This window comes from Oncorhynchus gorbuscha, linkage group LG11 (assembly GCF_021184085.1).
Source record: "Oncorhynchus gorbuscha isolate QuinsamMale2020 ecotype Even-year linkage group LG11, OgorEven_v1.0, whole genome shotgun sequence".
Taxonomy (NCBI): Eukaryota; Metazoa; Chordata; class Actinopteri; order Salmoniformes; family Salmonidae; genus Oncorhynchus; species Oncorhynchus gorbuscha.
This window is the reverse complement of record NC_060183.1, coordinates 1,686,206-1,709,865: the sequence shown is the minus strand read 5'-3', so window position 1 is coordinate 1,709,865 and position 23,660 is coordinate 1,686,206. Positions and strand designations below refer to the sequence as shown.

The 23,660-nt window shown below is 46.3% G+C and overlaps 1 protein-coding gene across 1 annotated transcript in view; it reads right to left on the bottom strand.

Moving 5' to 3' along the window:
• lyst (lysosomal trafficking regulator) overlaps positions 1-23,660 on the bottom strand; it is a 245,382-nt gene that overhangs the window by 51,289 nt on the left and 170,433 nt on the right. The window contains 7 exon segments of the mRNA XM_046368397.1: positions 4,887-5,075; positions 5,318-5,394; positions 8,874-9,050; positions 11,158-11,358; positions 14,117-14,355; positions 17,346-17,537; positions 23,376-23,528. Coding sequence (XP_046224353.1) covers positions 4,887-5,075; positions 5,318-5,394; positions 8,874-9,050; positions 11,158-11,358; positions 14,117-14,355; positions 17,346-17,537; positions 23,376-23,528 — 1,228 coding nt within the window.

Sequence of the window (23,660 nt, the reverse complement as noted above, 5' to 3'; positions counted from 1 at the left end):
AGTAAACAAGTAATTATATTATAAACTAGTTACCAACATTATGAACTGGTTACCAACATTTTAAACTAGTTACCAACATTATTAGAACAGTAAACAAGTCATTATATTATAAACTAGTTCCCAACATTATAAACTGGTTCCCAACATTATAAACTGGTTACCAACATTATTAGAACAGTAAACAAGTAATTATATTATAAACTAGTTAAACATTATAAACTGTTTACCAACATTATAAACTGGTTACCAACATTATAAACTGGTTACCAACATTATTAGAACAGTAAACAAGTCATTATATTATAAACTGGTTCCCAACATTATAAACTGGTTACCAACATTATTAGAACAGTAAACAAGTCATTATATTATAAACTGGTTACCAACATTATAAACTGGTTACCAACATTATAAACTGGTTACCAACATTATAAGAGCAGTAAACAAGTCATTATATTATAAACTGGTTACCAACATTCTAAACTGGTTACCAACATTATTAGAACAGTAAACAAGTTATGATATTATAAACTGGTTCCCAACATTATAAACTGGTTCCCAACATTATTAGAACAGTAAACAAGTCATTCTATTATAAACTGGTTACCAACATTATAAACTGGTTCCCAACATTATTAGAACAGTAAACAAGTCATTCTATTATAAACTGGTTACCAACATTATAAACTGGTTACCAACATTAGAACAGTAAACAAGTCATTCTATTATAAACTGGTTACCAACATTATAAACTGGTTACCAACATTATAAACTGGTTACCAACATTATAAACTAGTTACCAACATTATAAACTAGTTACCAACATTATAAACTGGTTACCAACATTATTAGAACAGTAAACAATTCATTATATTATAAACTGGTTACCAACATTCTAAACTGGTTACCAACATTCTAAACTGGTTACCAACATTCTAAACTGGTTACCAACATTATAAACTGGTTACCAACATTATAAACTGGTTACCAACATTAGAACAGTAAACAAGTCATTCTATTATAAACTGGTTACCAACATTATAAACTGGTTACCAACATTATAAACTGGTTACCAACATTATAAACTGGTTACCAACATTATAAACTGGTTACCAACATTATAAACTGGTTACCAACGTCATTAGAACAGTAAACAAGTCATTATATTATAAACTGGTTACCAACATTATAAACTAGTTACCAACATTATAAACTGGTTACCAACATTATTAGAACAGTAAACAATTCATTATATTATAAACTGGTTACCAACATTATAAACTGGTTACCAACATTCTAAACTGGTTACCAACATTATAAACTGGTTCCCAACATTATAAACTGGTTACCAACATTATTAGAACAGTAAACAAGTCATTATATTATAAACTGGTTACCAACATTATAAACTGGTTACCAACATTATAAACTGGTTACCAACATTATAAACTGGTTACCAACATTATAAACTGGTTACCAACATTATTAGAACAGTAAACAAGTCATTATATTATAAACTGGTTACCAACATTATAAACTGGTTACCAACATTATAAACTGGTAACCAACATTATAAACTGGTTACCAACATTATTAACTGGTAACCAACATTATAAACTGGTTACCAACATTATAAACTGGTTACCAACATTATAAACTGGTTACCAACATTATAAACTAGTAACCAACATTATAAACTGGTTAACAACGTTATTAGAACAGTAAACAAGTCATTATATTATAAACTGGTTACCAACATTATAAACTGGTTACCAACATTATAAACTGGTTACCAACATTATTAGAACAGTAAAACAAGTCATTATATTATAAACTGGTTACCAACATTATAAACTGGTTACCAACATTATAAACTAGTTACCAACATTATAAACTGGTTACCAACATTATTAGAACAGTAAACAAGTCATTATATTATAAACTGGTTACCAACATTATAAACTAGTTACCAACATTATAAACTGGTTACCAACATTATTAGAACAGTAAACAAGTCATTATATTATAAACTGGTTACCAACATTATTAGAACAGTAAACAAGTCATTATATTATAAACTGGTTACCAACATTATAAACTGGTTACCAACATTATTAGAACAGTAAACAAGTCATTCAATTATAAACTGGTTACCAACATTATTAGAACAGTAAACAAGTCATTATATTATAAACTGGTTACCACATAAAATGGTTACCAACATTATTAGAACAGTAAAGAAGTCATTATATTATAAACTGGTTCCCAACATTATAAACTGGTTACCAACATTATAAACTGGTTACCAACATTATTAGAACAGTAAAGAAGTCATTATATTATAAACTGGTTCCCAACATTATAAACTGGTTACCAACATTATAAACTGGTTACCACATAAAATGGTTACCAACATTATTAGAACAGTAAACAAGTCATTATATTATAAACTGGTTACCAACATTATTAGAACAGTAAACAAGTCATTATATTATAAACTGTTTACCAACATTATAAACTGGTTACCAACATTATAAACTAGTTACCAACATTATAAACTGGTTACCAACATTATTAGAACAGTAAACAAGTCATTATATTATAAACTGGTTACCAACATTATAAACTAGTTACCAACATTATAAACTGGTTACCAACATTATTAGAACAGTAAACAAGTCATTATATTATAAACTGGTTACCAACATTATTAGAACAGTAAACAAGTCATTATATTATAAACTGGTTACCAACATTATAAACTGGTTACCAACATTATTAGAACAGTAAACAAGTCATTCAATTATAAACTGGTTACCAACATTATAAACTGGTTACCAACATATTAGAACAGTAAACAAGTCATTATATTATAAACTGGTTACCACATAAAATGGTTACCAACATTATTAGAACAGTAAAGAAGTCATTATATTATAAACTGGTTCCCAAAATTATAAACTGGTTACCAACATTATAAACTGGTTACCAACATTATTAGAACAGTAAAGAAGTCATTATATTATAAACTGGTTCCCAACATTATAAACTGGTTACCAACATTATAAACTGGTTACCACATTAAAATGGTTACCAACATTATTAGAACAGTAAACAAGTCATTATATTATAAACTGGTTCCCAACATTATAAACTGGTTACCAACATTATTAGAACAGTAAACAAGTCATAATATTATAAACTGGTTCCCAACATTATAAACCAGTTACCAACATTATAAACTGGTTACCAACATTATCAGAACAGTAAACAAGTCATTATATTATAAACTGGTTCCCAACATTATAACCCTAACTCTATGTGGGAGACTCCCAGTACTCACCGGTCGTGTGTGAGTTGTTCAGTGTAACCCCCCTCCCAGTACTCACCAGTCGTGTGTGAGTTGTTCAGAACAGTAACCCCCCTCCCAGTACTCACCAGTCGTGTATGAGTTGTTCAGTGTAACCCCCCAGTACTCACCAGTCGTTATGTGAGTTTTTAACATTATAACACTAAACCCAGTACTCACCAGTCGTTACCAACATTAGTTGTTCAGTGTAACCCCCACCCCCCCAGTACTCACCAGTCGTGGTGTGAGTTGTTCAGTGTAACCCCCAGTACTCACCAGTAAACTGGTGTGTGAGTTGTTCAGTGTAACCCCCCCCAGTACTCACCGGTCGTGTGTGAGTTGTTCAGTGTAACCCCCCAGTACTCACCAGTCGTGTGTTAGTTGTTCAGTGTAACCCCCCAGTACTCACCGGTCGTGTGTGAGTTGTTCAGTGTAACCCCCCCAGTACTCACCAGTCGTGTGAGTTGTTCAGTGTAACCCCCCCAGTACTCACTGGTCATGTGTGAGTTGTTCAGTTATAACCCCCCAGTACTCACCAGTCGTGTGTGAGTTGTTCAGTGTAACCCCCCAGTACTCACCAGTCGTGTCAGAACAGTAAACAGTTGTTCAGTTATAACCCCCCCCCAGTACTCACCAGTCGTGTGTGAGTTGTTCAGTGTAACCCCCCCCCAGTACTCACCAGTCGTGTGTGAGTTGTTCAGTGTAACCCCCCCCCAGTACTCACCAGTCGTGTGTGAGTTGTTCAGTGTAACCCCCCAGTACTCACCGGTCGTGTGTGAGTTGTTCAGTGTAACCCCCCCCCCAGTACTCACCAGTCGTGTGTGAGTTGTTCAGTGTAACCCCCCCCAGTACTCACCGGTCGTGTGTGAGTTGTTCAGTGTAACCCCCCCCAGTACTCACCAGTCATGTGTGAGTTGTTCAGTGTAACCCCCCCCCAGTACTCACCGGTCATGTGTGAGTTGTTCAGTGTAACCCCCCCCCAGTACTCACCAGTCGTGTGTGAGTTGTTCAGTGTAACCCCCCCCCCAGTACTCACCAGTCGTGTGTGAGTTGTTCAGTGTAACCCCCCCCCCAGTACTCACCGGTCATGTGTGAGTTGTTCAGTGTAACCCCCCCCCCCCCAGTACTCACCAGTCGTGTGTGAGTTGTTCAGTGTAACCCCCCAGTACTCACCAGTCGTGTGTGAGTTGTTCAGTGTAACCCCCCCCCCCCAGTACTCACCAGTCGTGTGTGAGTTGTTCAGTGTAACCCCCCCCAGTACTCACCAGTCGTGTGTGAGTTGTTCAGTGTAACCCCCCCCCAGTACTCACCGGTCGTGTGTGAGTTGTTCAGTGTAACCCCCCCAGTACTCACCGGTCGTGTGTGAGTTGTTCAGTGTAACCCCCCCCCCCCAGTACTCACCAGTCGTGTGTGAGTTGTTCAGTGTAACCCCCCCCCAGTACTCACCGGTCGTGTGTGAGTTGTTCAGTGTAACCCCCCCAGTACTCACCAGTCGTGTGTGAGTTGTTCAGTGTAACCCCCCCCCCCCAGTACTCACCGGTCGTGTGTGAGTTGCTGCACCAGTTCCTGCCAGTGTCTTGAGGCGCTGAGGTCTATCTTGTAGAGTCCTCTAATGTGCTGGATCACCTTCTTCCTCTCCATACCCTGTCGCAGAGACACATTCTGGGTGATGTCGGCTGCGATCTTAGAGATGTCCTTGGACTTGCCGTCCAGACGCTGGATCAGACTGGAGAGAGACGGACAATACATTGGTTTAAAACATTGTCAGCTGGAATCCTTGCCTCTGTTCTTAGTTTCTGAATTCCTCTCAAAGTACATCGGAGCTGAGGATCTATTCCAATGTCCCTCCCTCTGACCTCCTCCTCCAATGAGCTTTGAGAGAAATGGAGGGAACAAGTATGGGGAAAGTAAGGATTTGACTGGTGGTAAGACACGGCTCTAGAGTCTAATGAACCAATCATGCTTCACCTTTTCTGTGTGTTGGAAATTTTCTTCTCCCAGGCCAGTTTACTGCTCTTCTCGTCCGCCTCGTATTTCAGCTGTTCCTGTGAGATGAAACAGGGCATGAATGAGACTGAGATGAAACGGGACAGGGCTGGGACCTGTGAGATGAAACAGGGCATGAATGAGACTGAGATGAAACGGGACAGGGCTGGGACCTGTGAGATGAAACGATCAGAGATGTTATAGGGTAAGGGTAAGGTCAGAGATGTTATAGGGTAAGGTCAGAGATGTTATAGGGTAAGGTCAGAGATGTTATAGGGTAAGGTCAGAGATGTTATAGGGTAAGGTCAGAGATGTTATAGGGTAAGGTCAGAGATGTTATAGGGTAAGGTCAGAGATGTTATAGGGTAAGGTCAGAGATGTTATAGGGTAAGGTCAGAGATGTTATAGGGTAAGGTCAGAGATGTTATAGGGTAAGGTCAGAGATGTTATAGGGTAAGGTCAGAGATGTTATAGGGTAAGGTCAGAGATGTTATAGGGTAAGGTCAGAGATGTTATAGGGTAAGGTCAGAGATGTTATAGGGTAAGGTCAGAGATGTTATAGGGTAAGGTCAGAGATGTTATAGGGTAAGGTCAGAGATGTTATAGGGTAAGGTCAGAGATGTTATAGGGTAAGGTCAGAGATGTTATAGGGTTAGGGTAAATTAGGAACACCTGTTCTGAGGAACGCCCCCAGAACAGCCTCAATTCTTTGGAGCGTTCCTCAGGGATACTGGCCCATGTTGACTAATGCTTCCCACAGTTGTGTCCAGTTGGCTGGATGTCCTTTGAGTGGTGGATCATTCTTGATACACACAGGAAACTGTTGAAACCTAATCCATTCTTGAACCACAGGAAACTGTTGAACCCTAATCCATTCCACTTGAACCACATTCTTGAAACTGTTGAACCCTAATCCATTCTTGAACCACAGGAAACTGTTGAACCCTAATCCATTCTTGAACCACAGGAAACTGTTGAACCCTAATCCATTCTTGAACCACAGGAAACTGTTGAACCCTAATCCAACTCATTCTGATATTAGGAAGACATTCCTAATGTTTTGTAAAACTCAGTGTACCCTCCATTATAAAGACATTCCTATATGTAAACTTTTATATAATTTATGTATTTTCTGACCTACCCCTATTAGACTTTCTAGAGTGGCCTGGGGGTTTCTGTTAAACATAAACGCCACAATTTCATTTGTTTTTACTAAGTTACAGTTCATATCAGGAAATCAGTCAATTGAAATAAGTTCATTAGGCCCTAATCTATGGATTTCACATGACTGGGAATACAGATATGCATCCGTTGGTCACAGATACCGTAAAGGAAAAAGGTAGGGGCGTGGATCAGAACACCAGTCAGTATCTGGTGTGGATCAGAACACCAGTCAGTATCTGGTGTGGATCAGAACACCAGTCAGTACCTGGTGTGGATCAGAACACCAGTCAGTACCTGGTGTGGATCAGAAAACCAGTCAGTATCTGGTGTGGATCAGAAAAACCAGTCAGTATCTGTCAGTATCTGGTGTGACCAGATCCTCATGCAGCGCATCTCTGACACATCTCCTTCACATAGAGTTGAACAGGCTGTTGATTGTGGCCTGTGGAATGTTGTTCCACTCCTCTTCATTGGCTGTGTGAAACTGCTGGATATTGGCGGGAACTGGAACATGCTGTTATACACATCGATCCAGAGCCTCCCAAACATGCTCAATAGGTGACATGTCAGGTGAGTATGCAGGCCATGGAAGAACTGGGACATGCTGTCATACACATCGATCCAGAGCATCCCAAACATGCTCAATAGGTGACATGTCAGGTGAGTATGCAGGCCATGGAAGAACTGGGACATGCTGTCATACACATCGATCCAGAGCATCCCAAACATGCTCAATAGGTGACATGTCTGGTGCGTATGCAGGTCATGGAAGAACTGGGACATTTTCAGCTTCCAGGAATTGTGTACAGATCCTTGCGACATGGGGCCGTGTGTTATCACGCTGAAACAGGAGGTGATGGTAGAGGATGAATGGCTCGACAACGGGCCTCAGGATCTCGTCATGGTATCTCTGAGCATTCAAATTGCCATTGACAAATTTCAATTGTGTTCGTAGTCTGTAGCTTATGCCTGCCTACACCATAACATTTATGGGATCTTTTATTTCAGCTCATGAAACATGAGACCAACACTTTACATGTTTCAGTATATAAATGAAACGGCAAGTCTAAAATAGCCTCCTGTCCCTATTAATAGCCGAGCAATGGCATACATTTCAGCAAGTAAACACCTGTTTCAGATAAACGCCTGGTCTAAATGATTTGTTACCATGAATTACCATGAATTGTTTACAAGGTTTAATGTTTGACTTGTTACATTAAATAATTCAGGAATGACAAAAAAAATTACGACAATTTTTATCGACAGCAAGGAACTGCTAGCCATTGGCTGCTAACAGCTAAGAACTGCTAGCCATTGGCTGCTAACAGCTAAGAACTGCTAGCCATTGGCTGCTAACAGCTAAGAACTGCTAGCCATTGGCTGCTAACAGCTAAGAACTGCTAGCCATTGGCTGCTAACAGCTAAGAACTGCTAGCCATTGGCTGCTAACAGCTAAGAACTGCTAGCCATTGGCTGCTAACAGCTAAGAACTGCTAGTGTGGCCTGAATGTTGTTCCACTGATGGCTGCTAACAGCTAAGAACTGCTAGCCATTGGCTGCTAACAGCTAAGAACTGCTAGCCATTGGCTGCTAACAGCTAAGAACTGCTAGCCATTGGCTGCTAACAGCTAAGAACTGCTAGCCATTGGCTGCTAACAGTTGAGAACTGCTAGCTAACTGGCAAATAAATAAATAAATAGAAGCCTGGTAAGCACGAAAACAGTCAACTTTGGGAGTACAGACCCCCAGCAATTAAGTGATCGCCCTCAAGTGGCGAAAGTAAGAACTGATGAAAATACAGAAAAAGAGGAGTATAATTATTCAGTCAATGAAAAGTTGTTTATGTTTTTGAGGCATACTAAGACAAAATAAAGGTGACACAGTGAGTAAATGATAACACATTAGTGCAGGAAATGAATGGTGGAGTTAAACAACTATGTAAACTATGTTGTGTACATTAAGGAAATAGAAGCCCGTCTCTAAATAGAAGCCCGTCTCTAAATAGAAGCCCGTCTCTAAATAGAAGCCCGTCTCTAAATAGAAGCCCGTCTCTAAATAGAAGCCCGTCTCTAAATAGAAGCCCGTCTCTAAATAGAAGCCCGTCTCTAAATAGAAGCCCGTCTCTAAATAGAAGCCCGTCTCTAAATAGAAGCCCGTCTCTAAATAGAAGCCAGTCTCTAAATAGAAGCCCGTCTCTAAATAGAAGCCTGTTCAGTGATTAAAGCAAAAAACACCCGGTTAATGAATTGAAGTTTTACAGAATATATGTCTATATTTTTTTACTCAAACCTCCCCCGGACTGGATCCGGCCTGTGGGCCGTAGTTTGCATACCTGTATTATAGAGTAAGGTTACAGGGTCAGGGTAAAGGTTACCTCTTTGATGGCCTTCAGTAGGTCTGGTTTGTGCGGTGCGCTGGGCGGGATGCAGCGATGACCCCACAACTTCAGTGACGTCATGAAATTGCCCAGAGTACTCTGCTCCTCTTTGGTCAGAGCATCTTTATGGTCATGGAGCATCTCATACAGATACATGGCTAGCTTGGGACCATGCTGAGAGAGGAGAGAGAGGAGAGGGGAGAGAGGAGGTGGGAGAGGGGAGAGAGGAGAGGGGAGAGAGGAGAGGAGGATGAGAGAGGAGGGGGATGAGAGAGGAGAGAAGAGAGGAGAGAAGAGAGGGGAGAAGAGAGGGGAGAAGAGAGGGGAGAAGAGAGGGGAAGAGAGGGGAGAAGAGAGGAGAAGAGAGGGGAGAGAGAGAGAGGGGAGAAGAGAGGGGAGAAGAGAGGGGAGGGGAGAGAGGGGGGGAGGGGAGAGGGGAGGGAGGGGGAGAGGAGAGGGCAGAGGGGAGAGGGGAGAGAGGAGGGAAGAGCGAGAGAGGAGAGAGGAGAGAGGGGAGGGGAGAGAGAAGAGAGGGGGAGAAGAGAGGGAGAAGAGAGGGGGAGAGAGGGGAGGGAGAGGGAGAAGAGAGGGAGAGAGAGGGAGAGAGAGAGGGGAGAAGAGGGGGAGAAGAGAGGGGAGAAGAGAGGGGAGAAGAGAGGGAGAAGAGAGGGGAGAGAGGGAGAGGGGGGAGAGAGAGAGAGGGAGAGGGGAGAGGGAGGGGAGAGAGAGGGGAGAGGGGGGGGAGTGGAGAGGGGAGAGGGGAGTGGAGAGGGGGAGGGGAGAGAGAGGGGAGGGGGGGAGGGGAGGAGAGGAGAGGGGAGAGGGGAGTGGAGAGGGAGAGAGGAGAGGAGAGGGGAGAGAGGAGTGGAGAGAGGAGAGAAGAGAGGAGAGAAGAGAGGAGGGGAGAAGAGAGGAGAGAAGAGAGGAGAGAAGAGAGGGGAGAAGAGAGGGGAGAAGAGAGGGGAGAAGAGAGGGGAGAAGAGAGGGGGAAGAGAGGGGAGAAGAGAGGGAGAAGAGAGGGGAGAGGGGGAGAAGAGAGAGGGAAGAGGGGGAAAGAGAGAGGGGAGGGGAAAGAGAGAGGGGAGGGGGAAAGAGAGAGGGGAGGGGGAAAGAGAGAGGGGAGGGGGAAAGAGAGAGGGGAGGGGGAAAGAGAGAGAGGGGAGGGGGAAAGAGAGAGGGGAGGGGGAAAGAGAGGGGAGGGGGAGAGAGAGGGGAGGGGGAAAGAGAGAGGGAGGGGGAGAGAGAGGAGGGGGTGAGAGAGGAGGGGGTGAGAGAGGAGGGGGTGAGAGAGGAGGGGGTGAGAGAGGAGGGGGTGAGAGAGGAGGGGGAGAGAGGAGGGGGTGAGAGAGGAGGGGTGAGAGAGGAGGGGGAGAGAGGAGGGGAGAGAGGAGGGGGAGAGAGGGAGGGGAAGAGAGAGAGGAGGGGAAGAGAGAGGAGGGGAAGAGAGAGGAGGGGAAGAGAGAGGAGGGGAGAGAGAGGAGGGGGAGAGAGAGGAGGGGGAGAGAGAGGAGGGGGAGAGAGAGGAGGGGGAGAGAGGAGGGGAGAGAGGAGAGGGAGAGAGGAGAGGAGAGAAGAAGAGAGGGGAGAGAGGGGGAGGGGGAGAGAGGGGAGGGGGAGAGAGAGGAGGGGGAGAGAGGAGAGGGAGAGAGGAAGAGAGAGAAGGGGGGGGGGAGGGAGAGAGGGAGGGGGAGGGAGAGAGGGGGGGGGGGGGAGAGAGGGGAGGGGGAGGGAGAGAGGGGAGGGGGAGGGAGAGAGGGGAGGGGGAGGGAGAGAGGGGGGGGGAGAGGAGAGAGAGGGGGGAGGGAGAGAGAGGAGGGGAGAGAGAGAGGAGGGAGAGAGGAGGGGGAGAGAGAGGGGGAGAGAGAGGAGGGGGAGAGAGAGGAGGGGGAGAGAGAGGAGGGGGAGAGAGAGGAGGGGGAGAGGGGAGAGAGGGGAGGGGGAAAGAGAGAGGGGAGGGGGAGAGAGAGGAGGGGGAGAGGGGGAAAGAGAGAGGGGAGGGGGAGAGGGGAGGGAGAGGGGGAGAGAGGGGAAAGAGAGAGGGGAGGGGGAGAAGGGTTCGTGAGTCAATTTGAGTGCTTGAGTAAACTCGCCCCCTCTCGCCCGCCCTCCCTCGCCCTCTCTCGCCCTCTCTCTTTCAATCTTGCTCTCTCTCGATCACTCTCTCAACCTTTCATTCATTCACTCTCTCGCTCGCTCTCATCCTCTCACCAGGGGCTGAGGCTCTCCCTGAGGATGTTTAGGCTCAGCCCTAACAGCGACCCCCGACCTCTTACCTCTAAACCGGGCTGAGGCTCTCCTTGAGGAAGTCAGGGTTTGCAGGGTCGAACACAAACTCTAGAGCCTCCTTCCTGTCCCTGAGGGGTAATGCAGGGGAGAGGGTGTGCACCAAGAGACGTCCGATCTGAACCCTGAAGGTGTCCCGACATGACCACAGGATCCTCCTCCACTGCTGCCTGGGGGCCCCACCACGGCCCGTACTGCCCTGGGAGAACAACCACATTATGAGGAAGTCATTTTTTTGTATAATATGTTTCCACCCTTTTTTCAAACCAGATACAAAATGAGAAAAAAGACGACATCTCCTCCAAACCCCGTCCCCAGTGCCCGGTCCAAACCCCGTCAAACCCCGTCCCGGTCAAACCCCGTCCCCCCGTCCCGGTCAAACCCCCGTCCCGGTCAAACCCCGTCCCCCGTCCCCAGTGCCCGGTCAAACCCCGTCCCCAGTGCCCGGTCAAACCCCGTCCCCAGTGCCCGGTCAAACCCCGTCCCCAGTGCCCGGTCAAACCCCGTCCCCAGTGCCCGGTCAAACCCCGTCCCCAGTGCCCGGTCAAACCCCGTCCCCAGTGCCCGGTCAAACCCCCGTCCCCAGTGCCCGGTCAAACCCCGTCCCCAGTGCCCGGTCAAACCCCGTCCCCAGTGCCCGGTCAAACCCCGTCCCCAGTGCCCGGTCAAACCCCGTCCCCAGTGCCCGGTCAAACCCCCGTCCCCAGTGCCCGGTCAAACCCCCGTCCCCAGTGCCCGGTCAAACCCCGTCCCCAGTGCCCGGTCAAACCCCGTCCCCAGTGCCCGGTCAAACCCCCCACAGTCCCCAGTGCCCGGTCAAACCCCGTCCCCAGTGCCCGGTCAAACCCCGTCCCACAGTGCAAACCGTCAAACCCCCGTCCACAGTGCCCGGTCAAACCCCGTCCACAGTGCCCGGTCAAACCCCGTCCACAGTGCCCGGTCAAACCTCCGTCCACAGTGCCCGGTCAAACCTCCGTCCACAGTGCCCGGTCAAACCTCCGTCCACAGTGCCCGGTCAAACCTCCGCCACAGTGCCCGGTCAAACCTCCGTCCACAGTGCCCGGTCAAACCTCCGTCCACAGTGCCCGGTCAAACCTCCGTCCACAGTGCCCGGTCAAACCTCCGTCCACAGTGCCCGGTCAAACCTCCGTCCACAGTGCCCGGTCAAACCTCCGTCCACAGTGCCCGGTCAAACCTCCGTCCACAGTGCCCGGTCAAACCTCCGTCCACAGTGCCCGGTCAAACCTCCGTCCACAGTGCCCGGTCAAACCTCCGTCCCTAGTGCCTGGTCAAACTTCCGTCCCTAGTGCCCGGTCAAACCTCCGTCCCTAGTGCCTGGTCAAACTTCCGTCCCTAGTGCCAGGTCAAACTTCCGGTCAAACCTCCGTCCCTAGTGCCTGGTCAAACTTCCGTCCCTAGTGCCAGGTCAAACCTCCGTCCCTAGTGCCTGGTCACACACTGGTTACACATGGTAACGCCCCCATGTACAAAGAGTGGCCCATACAGAAATGGTTTGTCGAGATCAGTGTGGAAGAACTTGACTTCCCTGCACAGAGCCCTGACCTAAACCCCATCGAACACCTTTAGGATGATTTGGAACGTCAACTGAGAACCAGACCTAATCGCTCAACATCAGTGGACGGCCTCACTGATGCTCTTGTGGCTGAATGGAAGCAAGTCCCCACAGCAATGTTCCTACATCTAGTGGAAAGCCTTCCCAGAAGAGTGGAGGCTGTTATAGCAGCAATGTTCCTACATCTAGTGGAAAGCCTTCCCAGAAGAGTGGAGGCTGTTATAGCAGCAATGTTCCTACATCTAGTGGAAAACCTTCCCAGAAGAGTGGAGGCTGTTATAGCAGCAATGTTCCTACATCTAGTGGAAAGCCTTCCCAGAAGAGTGGAGGCTGTTATAGCAGCAATGTTCCAACATCTAGTGGAAAGCCTTCCCAGAAGAGTGGAGGCTGTTATAGCAGCAATGTTCCATCATCTAGTGGAAAGCCTTCCCAGAAGAGTGGAGGCTGTTATAGCAGCAATATTCCAACATCTAGTGGAAAGCCTTCCCAGAAGAGTGGAGGCTGTTATAGCAGCAATGTTCCATCATCTAGTGGCTAATTCCCTGAAGAGTGGAGTGCTGTTAATCACAATGTTCCAACATCTAGTGGAAAGCACTGTATGTAGTCTAGTGCTGTTATAGCAGCAATGTTCCTACGTAGTCTAGTGTGCTAATCACTGTATGTAGTCTAGTGTGCTAATCACTGTATGTAGTCTAGTGTGCTAATCACTGTATGTAGTCTAGTGTGCTAATCACTGTATGTAGTCTAGTGTGCTAATCACTGTATGCAGACCGGTCATAACCGCCACTAACCAGACCGGTCATAACCGCCACTAACCAGACCGATTATAACCCCCACTAACCAGACCGGTTATAACCGCCACTAACCAGACCGGTTATAACCGCCACTAACCAGACCGGTCATAACCGCCACTAACCAGACCGGTCATAACCGCCACTAACCAGACCGATTATAACCGCCACTAACCAGACCGATTATAACCGCCACTAACCAGACCGGTTATAACCGCCACTAACCAGACCGGTCATAACCGCCACTAACCAGACCGATTATAACCGCCACTAACCAGACCGGTCATAACCGCCACTAACCAGATTATAACCACCACTAACCAGACCGGTCATAACCGCCACTAACCAGACCGGTCATAACCGCCACTAACCAGACCGATTATAACCCCCACTAACCAGACCGATTATAACCACCACTAACCAGACCGATTATAACCCCCACTAACCAGACCGATTATAACCCCCACTAACCAGACCGATTATAACCACTAACCAGACCGATTATAACCCCCACTAACCAGACCGATTATAACCCCCACTAACCAGACTGATTATAACCGCCACTAACCAGACCGGTCATAACCGCCACTAACCAGACTGATCTTGATCCCATCCATCATCAGTCTGAGGATGTCTTTCTGGAAACTCTTCATGTTGGCCGGGGGAAGGGGGAAGGGGAGGGGAGAGGGCGGGCCAGGGGTGTGGCCTGATGAGCCAGGGATGGTGCCGTCCTCCTCGGGGGCGTGGTCGACAGGGTCAACAGGGTCAGGGGTCAGGTGGTGGTCCGGGGAGTCTGGGAAGTTCAGCAGGTCGTAGAAGTCTTGGCTCACGTCTGGAACAGAGGTGGAGGAGGCGAGGGGGGACAGAGGTGGAGGAGGCGAGGGGGACAGAGGTGGAGGAGGCGAGGGGGACAGAGGTGGAGGAGGAGAGAGGGGACAGAGGTGGAGGAGAGGCAGAGGTGGAGGAGAGGCAGAGGTGGAGGAGAAGAGAGGGGACAGAAGTGGAGGAGGAGAGAGGGGACAGAAGTGGAGGAGAGACAGAGGTGGTGGAGGAGAGACAGAGGTGGAGGAGGAGAGACAGAGGTGGAGGAGAGGCAGAGGTGGAGGAGGAGAGGGGGACAGAGGTGGAAGAGGAGAGGGGGACAGAGGTGGAAGAGGAGAGGGGGACAGAGGTGGAAGAGGAGAGAGGGGGACAGAGGTGGAAGAGGAGAGGGGGACAGAGGTGGAAGAGGAGAGGGGGGACAGAGGTGGAAGAGGAGAGGGGGGACAGAGGTGGAAGAGGAGAGGGGGACAGAGGTGGAAGAGGAGAGGGGGACAGAGGTGGAAGAGGAGAGGGGGACAGAGGTGGAAGAGGAGAGGGGGACAGAGGTGGAAGAGGAGAGGGGGACAGAGGTGGAAGAGGAGAGGGGGACAGAGGTGGAAGAGGAGAGGGGGGACAGAGGTGGAAGAGGAGAGGGGGACAGAGGTGGAAGAGGAGAGGGGGACAGAGGTGGAAGAGGAGAGGGGGACAGAGGGGACAGAGGGGGGAAGAGGAGAGGGGGACAGAGGTGGAAGAGGAGAGGGGGACAGAGGTGGAAGAGGAGAGGGGGACAGAGGTGGAAGAGGAGAGGGGGACAGAGGTGGAAGAGGAGAGGGGGACAGAGGTGGAAGAGGAGAGGGGGACAGAGGTGGAAGAGGAGAGGGGGGACAGAGGTGGAAGAGGAGAGGGGGACAGAGGTGGAGGAGGAGAGGGGGGACAGAGGTGGAGGAGGAGAGGGGGACAGAGGTGGAAGAGGAGAGGGGGACAGAGGTGGAAGAGGAGAGGGGGACAGAGGCGGAAGAGGAGAGGGGGGGACAGAGGCGGAAGGCGGAGGACAGGAGGAGGGGGGGGACAGAGGCGGAGGAGGAGAGGGGGACAGAGGTGGAAGAGGAGAGGGGGACAGAGGTGGAAGAGGAGAGGGGGACAGAGGTGGAGGAGGAGAGGGGGACAGAGGTGGAAGAGGCGAGGGGGACAGAGGTGGAAGAGGCGAGGGGGGACAGAGGTGGAGGAGGAGAGGGGGACAGAGGCGGAGGAGGAGAGGGGGGACAGAGGCGGAGGAGGAGAGGGGGACAGAGGCGGAAGAGGAGAGGGGGACAGAGGTGGAGGAGGAGAGGGGGACAGAGGTGGAGGAGGAGAGGGGGGACAGAGGTGGAGGAGGAGAGGGGGGACAGAGGTGGAGGAGGAGAGGGGGGACAGAGGTGGAGGAGAAGGAAGAATAATGCCTTATTAGTCAGAATGGGAAGACCGCACAACAGCTTGAAACACTGCAAAGTATAGACACAGGCTCTGTTCCAATAGCCACACTAGAATTAATCAATTTACTATCTGGTAGGGGTGTGCCGAGTATTGTAAGAGATATTGAGAAATTTCAGAGTATGATTATGACACAATAATGTATTTATTTATTATCAGTGATCAGAGGTCTTTTTCCACCTGCCAGCACGCATCTCTCTTTCACTCAAACAGTGTTCATGATAGATGAGCCTGTTTCACCATATTTACCACGATAGAGGAGCCTGTTTTACCATGATAGATGAGCCTGTTTTACCATATTTACCACGATAGAGGAGCCTGTTTTACCATGATAGAGGAGCCTGTTTTACCATATTTACCATGATAGATGAGCCTGTTTTACCATGATAGATGAGCCTGTTTTACCATATTTACCATGATAGATGAGCCTGTTTTACCATGATAGATGAGCCTGTTTTACCATATTTACCATGATAGAGGAGCCTGTTTTACCATATTTACCATGATAGAGGAGCCTGTTTTACCATATTTACCACGATAGAGGAGCCTGTTTTACCATGATAGATGAGCCTGTTTTACCATGATAGATGAGCCTGTTTTACCATGATAGATGAGCCTGTTTTACCATGATAGATGAGCCTGTTTTACCATGATAGATGAGCCTGTTTTACCATGATAGATGAGCCTGTTTTACCATATTTACCACGATAGATGAGCCTGTTTTACCATGATAGATGAGCCTGTTTTACCATATTTACCATGATAGATGAGCCTGTTTTACCATGATAGATGAGCCTGTTTTACCATGATAGATGAGCCTGTTTTACCATATTTACCATGATAGAGGAGCCTGTTTTACCATATTTACCATGATAGATGAGCCTGTTTTACCATGATAGAGGAGCCTGTTTTACCATATTTACCATGATAGATGAGCCTGTTTTACCATGATAGATGAGCCTGTTTTACCATATTTACCACGATAGAGGAGCCTGTTTTACCATATTTACCATGATAGATGAGCCTGTTTTACCATATTTACCATGATAGAGGAGCCTGTTTACCCATATTTACCATGATAGAGGAGCCTGTTTACCCATATTTACCATGATAGAGGAGCCTGTTTTACCATATTTACCATGATAGAGGAGCCTGTTTACCCATATTTACCATGATAGAGGAGCCTGTTTTACCATATTTACCACGATAGAGGAGCCTGTTTTACCATGATAGATGAGCCTGTTTTACCATATTTACCATGATAGATGAGCCTGTTTTACTATGATAGATGAGCCTGTTTTACCACGATAGAGGAGCCCGTTTACCCATATTTACCATGAGAGGAGCCTGTTTTACCATATTTACCATGATAGATGAGCCTGTTTTACCATATCTACCATGATAGATGAGCCTGTTTTACTATGATAGATGAGCCTGTTTTACCACGATAGAGGAGCCCGTTTACCCATATTTACCATGAGAGGAGCCTGTTTTACCATATTTACCATGATAGATGAGCCTGTTTTACCATGATAGATGAGCCTGTTTTACCATGATAGATGAGCCTGTTGACAGCCAGCACCACCAGTCTTTGTAGTCTCTGTATGAACTCAGTCTCTGATGCTCTGATGGGGTTCTCCTGACTCATTCTTCTCTGCATCATCTGGTTCAGCTCATCACTGGCTACAGAACGCATCCTGGTCAGAAGACTGTCTGACTGGGCCAGGGAGAAGCGACGCCGACCTGGGGATACAGGCAACATGTATTATAGGAGGTGATTCCAACGTTGAGGGCAAAAAGCAAGTGTTAATCACACACAGGTGATCCTACAGAGAATGCTTAGTAAACTTGCATTACATGCTGCTAGCATCTCTTCATCACATGTCAGGCGTGACATGGACTAGATTCTCTGTGGGTAATGTTTTACCAGGAATCTACATGCCATAAGTATGAACTGACATCTTCAAACAGGTTAGGGTGAGAACGTTCACATGTGTAGTCTGCACACACACACACACACACACACACACACACACACACACACACACACACACACACACACACACACACACACACACACACACACACACACACACACACACACGTAATGTCTGAGTGTACTGGGCGAGTCCTATCCCTCTGCTCTTTCCATGCAGTAGAGCAGAGACTGGGATTATAGGAAGGGTGAGTAGTTCACAGCAAGAGTTAGGGTTCTGGGGGGATAATGTTCGCCTCCAAACAGAGAGCGAGAGGGCACCGGGTCCCAGATCCCAGTGTGGCTACCTGAGTCACATAGGAACACATAGGAAGTGGTGTCGGTGGGGGAGGGGAGGGGGGAGGTCTCAGACAGGAAGCAGAAGGGGGGAGGCAGGGGGATCTGGCCGTACGAACAGTAGTGCTGCCGTGGAGTACGGGGAATGATGCAGTCTCTCATAACCATAGCCATGGAACCTTGGAGGGAGGAGGGGGGGGGGGGGGTACACAGGTGAGATGCAGGGTAGATAACAGGTAACACCTGATTAGGAAAAGACAAGAATGGAAGACTGACCAGTGATGGCCTCAGACTGGTCATAACATTTCAGTCTGGTCACAATAACATCTCTGTCTGGTCACAATAACATCTCTGTCTGGTCACAATAACATCTCTGTCTGGTCACAATAACATTTCAGTCTGGTCACAATAACATTTCAGTCTGGTCACAATAACATTTCAGTCTGGTCACAATAACATTTCAGTCTGGTCACAATAACATTTCAGTCTGGTCACAATAACATTTCAGTCTGGTCACAATAACATTTCAGTCTGGTCACAATAACATCTCTGTCTGGTCACAATAACATCTCTGTCTGGTCACAATAACATCTCTGTCTGGTCACAATAACATCTCTGTCTGGTCACAACAACATCTCTGTCTGGTCACAACAACATCTCTGTCTGGTCACAACAACATCTCTGTCTGGTCACAACATCTCTGTCTGGTCACAACATCTCTGTCTGGTCACAACATCTCTGTCTGGTCACAACATCTCTGTCTGGTCACAACATCTCTGTCTGGTCATAACATCTCTGTCTGGTCATAACATCTCTGTCTGGTCATAACATCTCTGTCTGGTCATAACATCTCTGTCTGGTCATAACATCTCTGTCTGGTCATAACATCTCTGTCTGGTCATAACATCTCTGTCTGGTCATAACATCTCTGTCTGGTCATAACATCTCTGTCTGGTCATAACATCTCTGTCTGGTCATAACATCTCTGTCTGGTCATAACATAACATCTCTGTCTGGTCATAACATCTCTGTCTGGTCATAACATCTCTGTCTGGTCATAACATCTCTGTCTGGTCATAACATCTCTGTCTGGTCATAACATCTCTGTCTGGTCATAACATCTCTGTCTGGTCATAACATCTCTGTCTGGTCATAACATCTCTGTCTGGTCATAACAATTTCACTAAACAGAATTTTACGTAATTATGACATGACATTGAAGGTTGTGCAATGTAACAGGAATATTTAGACTTATGGATGCCACCCGTTCTATAAAATACGGAACGATTCCGTATTCGACCATATTAATGACCAAAGGCTCGTATTTCTGTGTGTTTTGTTATAACTAAGTCTATGATTTGATAGAGCAGTTTGACTGAGCAGCAGCAGGCCCGTAAGCATTCATTCAAACAGCACTTTCGTGCGTTTTGTCAGCAGCTCTTCGTTGTGCTTCAAGCATTGCACTGTTTATGACTTCAAGCCTATCAACTCCTGAGATGAGGATGGTGTAACCGATGTGAAATGGCTGGCTAGTTAGCGCACGCTAATAGCATTTCAAACGTCACTCGCTCTGAGACTTGGAGTGGTTGTTCCCCTTGCTCTGCAAGGGCCGCGGCTTTTGTGGAGCGATGCGCAACTCTGCTTCGAGTGTGGCTGTTGTCGTTGTGTTGCTGGTTCGAGCCCAGGGAGGAGCCAGGAGAGGGACGGAAGCTATACTGTTACACTGGCAATACTAAAGTGCCTATAAGAACATCCAATAGTCAAAGGTATATGAAATAGTCCTATAAATACTATATTAACTACAACCTAAAACCTCTTACCTTGGAATATTGAAGTCTCATGTTAAAAGGAACCACCAGCTTTCATATGTTGTAATGTTCTGAGCAAGGAACTGAAACGTTAGCTTTCTGACATGGCACATATTGCACTTTTATTTTCTTCTCCAACACTTTGGTCCTTCTGTAGCTCAGTTGGTAGAGCATGGTGCTTGTAACGCCAGGGTAGTGGGTTCGATCCCCGGGACCACCCATACGTAGAATGTATGCACACATGACTGTAAGTCGCTTTGGATAAAAGCGTCTGCTAAATGGCATATATTATATATATATTTATATATTACTTTATTTTTGCATTATGTATTTGAGGCTAAATTGATTTTATTGATGTATTATATTAAGTTAAAATAAGTGTTCATTCAGTATTGTTGTAATTGTCATTATTAGAATAAATTAAAACTGGGCGATTAAAACTTGAGGATAGGGGGCAGTATTTTCACTTTGGATGAATTGCGTGCCCATAGTGAACTGCATCCTACTCTGTCCTAGATGGCTAATATATGCATATTATTATTCTATTGGATAGAAAACACTGAAGTTTCTAAAACTGTTTGAATGATGTCTGAGTATAACAGAACTCATAGGGCAGGTAATCTTCTAAACAAGAAGTGAAATTGTGGGTCAACTTTGACGTCATCGCCCCCTCCTTTCCCAACAAGATATGGATCTGGTAGCACTTCCTACTTCTTCCACTAGATGTCCTCATTCAGTAGAAAGTGGAATGGAGCTTTTGCTGTGAACTTTGACCGAATGGGAGGGGAAATAGTCACTGTCCCGACAGAATGCCATTTTCCTGTGGGTGCCACCGCTGTTCCATTTGGCTCCAGCTGAAAACATATGGTCCGGTTGGAACGTTATTGGATATATATGATAATAACATCCTGAAGATTAATGTTAATGTGTGAAAGTTAAATATTTCTAAAGAATATTTTTGAATTCCCTGCGCCACCTTTTCAGCTGAATGGGGAGGGGGATGGCATCTAGTCATAATAACGTTTTCACGATGACATCTCAGACCGGTCACGATGACATCTCAGACCGGTCACGATGACATCTCAGACCGGTCACGATGACATCTCAGACCGGTCACGATGACATCTCAGACCGGTCACGATGACATCTCAGACCGGTCACGATGACATCTCAGACATCGACCGTCACGACATGACATCTCAGGTTGGAGTCAGACCGGTCATTAAAACGACATCCACTTAGATGACATTAAAACGTTTACATCCACTTAGTCACGATGACATCGTCCAGACATACAGACAAAATCTCAGGTAAAAAATCTAGTTTACATCCACTTAGGTTGGAGTCAGACCGGTCATTAAAACTTGATGACATCTCAGACATTAAAACTTGGTCATTAAAACGATGACATCTGACTGGTCACGATAACATTCAGTCCGGTCATAACCATTTTACTAAACATCTCAAACTGGTCATACAGTTGAAGTCGTAAGTTTACAGGTTGGAGTCATTAAAACTTGACATCTCAGACTGGTCATAATACCTACACCGAACACGACTTCTACTGAAACCATTTCACTAAACATCTCAGACTGGTCATAATATCTACACCTGAACACGACTTCTACTGAAACCATTTCACTAAACATCTCAGACTGGTCATAATACCTACACAAATCAATCCCAGAACAACAGCAAAGACTTCTACTGAAACCATTTCACTAAACATCTCAGACTGGTCATAATATCTACACCGAACACGACTTCTACTGAAACCATTTCACTAAACATCTCAGACTGGTCATAAAGCATACTTCCAAAGTAAAATGGCTTAAGGATAACTACACCAAGCAAAGAAAACCTGACGACTTCTACTGAAACCATTTCACTAAACATCTCAGACTGGTCATAATATCTCTAAACCGAAACCAACTTCTTCTACTGAAACCATTTCACTAAACATCTCAGACTGGTCATAATATCTACACCGAACACGACTTCTACTGAAACCATTTCACTAAACATCTCAGACTGGTCATAATATCTACACCGAACACGACTTCTACTGAAACCATTTCACTAAACATCTCAGACTGGTCATAATATCTACACCTACTGAACCATTTCACTAAACATCAGACTTCTACTGAAACCATTTCACTAAACATCTCAGACTGGTCATAATATCTACACCGAACACGACTTCTACTGAAACCATTTCACTAAACATCTCAGACTGGTCATAATATCTACACCGAACACGACTTCTACTGAAACCATTTCACTAAACATCTCAGACTGGTCATAATATCTACACCGAACATAAATATATACGCAACCAAATACTTTACGGAGTTACAGTACATATAAGGAAATCAGTCAATGGAAATAAATTATTTATGTCCTAATCTTTGCAGGGGTGTGGATCAGAAAACCAGTCAGTATCTGGTGTGACCACCACCTGGAAGAACTGGGACATTTTCAGCTTCCAGGAATTGTGTACAGATCCTTACGACATGGGGTCGTGTATTATCATGCTGAAACATGAGGTGATGGCGGCGGATGAATGGCTCGACAACGGACCTCAGGATCTCTTCACGGTATCCCTGTGCATTCAAACCATCGATAAAATGCACTTCTGTCTGTTGTCAGTAGCTTGAACGTATTGCCAAGTTCTCTAAAACGACATTGGAGGCAGCTTATTGTAGAGAAATGAGCATTAAATTATCTGGCAACAGCTCTGGTGTACATTCCTGCTGTCAGCATGCCAATTGCACGCTCCCTCGACCAGAGACATCGAGTTGTGTGACAAAGCTGCACATTTTAGAGTGGCCTTTTATTGTCCACAGCACAAGGTGCACCTGTGTAGTGATAATGGTTTTTAATCAGCTTCTTGATATGCCACACCTGGCAGGTGGACGGATTATCTTGGCGAAGGAGAAATGTTCACTATCAGGGATGTAAACACATTTGTGCCCAAAACATTTTATAGAAACAAGCTTTTTGTACATATGGAACATTTCTGGGATCTTTTATTTCAACTCATGAAACATGAGACCAACACTTTACATGTTGCGTTTATAGTTTTGGTCAGTGTATTTCACTAAACATCTCGTATACTACAAAGCAGTTACACTGACGTCTACATCGGAAACAGTAGTTTGCATGGTGCCATTAACATGTAAATAACCATGACAACTCCAACAGATAGAGCTCTCATTTCCCTTAGATCTGTCAACTGTAAAGTAACAATCAAGTAGTATTCTTCTTCTAGACCCTGAGCAACACAGTCCTATGCTATTGGCACTAACTAACCAACCAACCATGGGATATCCTCTCACCTGTGATTGCCTTGGCACTAACTAACCAACCAACCATGGGATATCCTCTCACCTGTGATTGCCTTGGCACTAACTAACTAACCAACCAACCATGGGATATCCTCTCACCTGTGATGGTCTTGGCACTAACTAACTAACTAAACATGGGACATCCTCTCACCTGCGATGCTCTTGCGTTTCTGGTAGATGGCATGGTGAGAAGAGGTGGGCACGTTGACAGAGCTGCTCAGCTTCTGAGGGTCCTGATTAGCTGTCGTCTTTATGAACTCAATAGCTGATTGGAGGACGCGGAACTGCAGGGCCACCGCCATCTCTACAGAAGGAGAGAGACGAGTAGCTGTGTGTTAGTAGTTTAAACAGACCTCTGGTGGGTGTCTGAGCTGTGTGTTAGTAGTTTAAACAGACCTCTGGTGGGTGTCTGAGCTGTGTGTTAGTAGTTTAAACA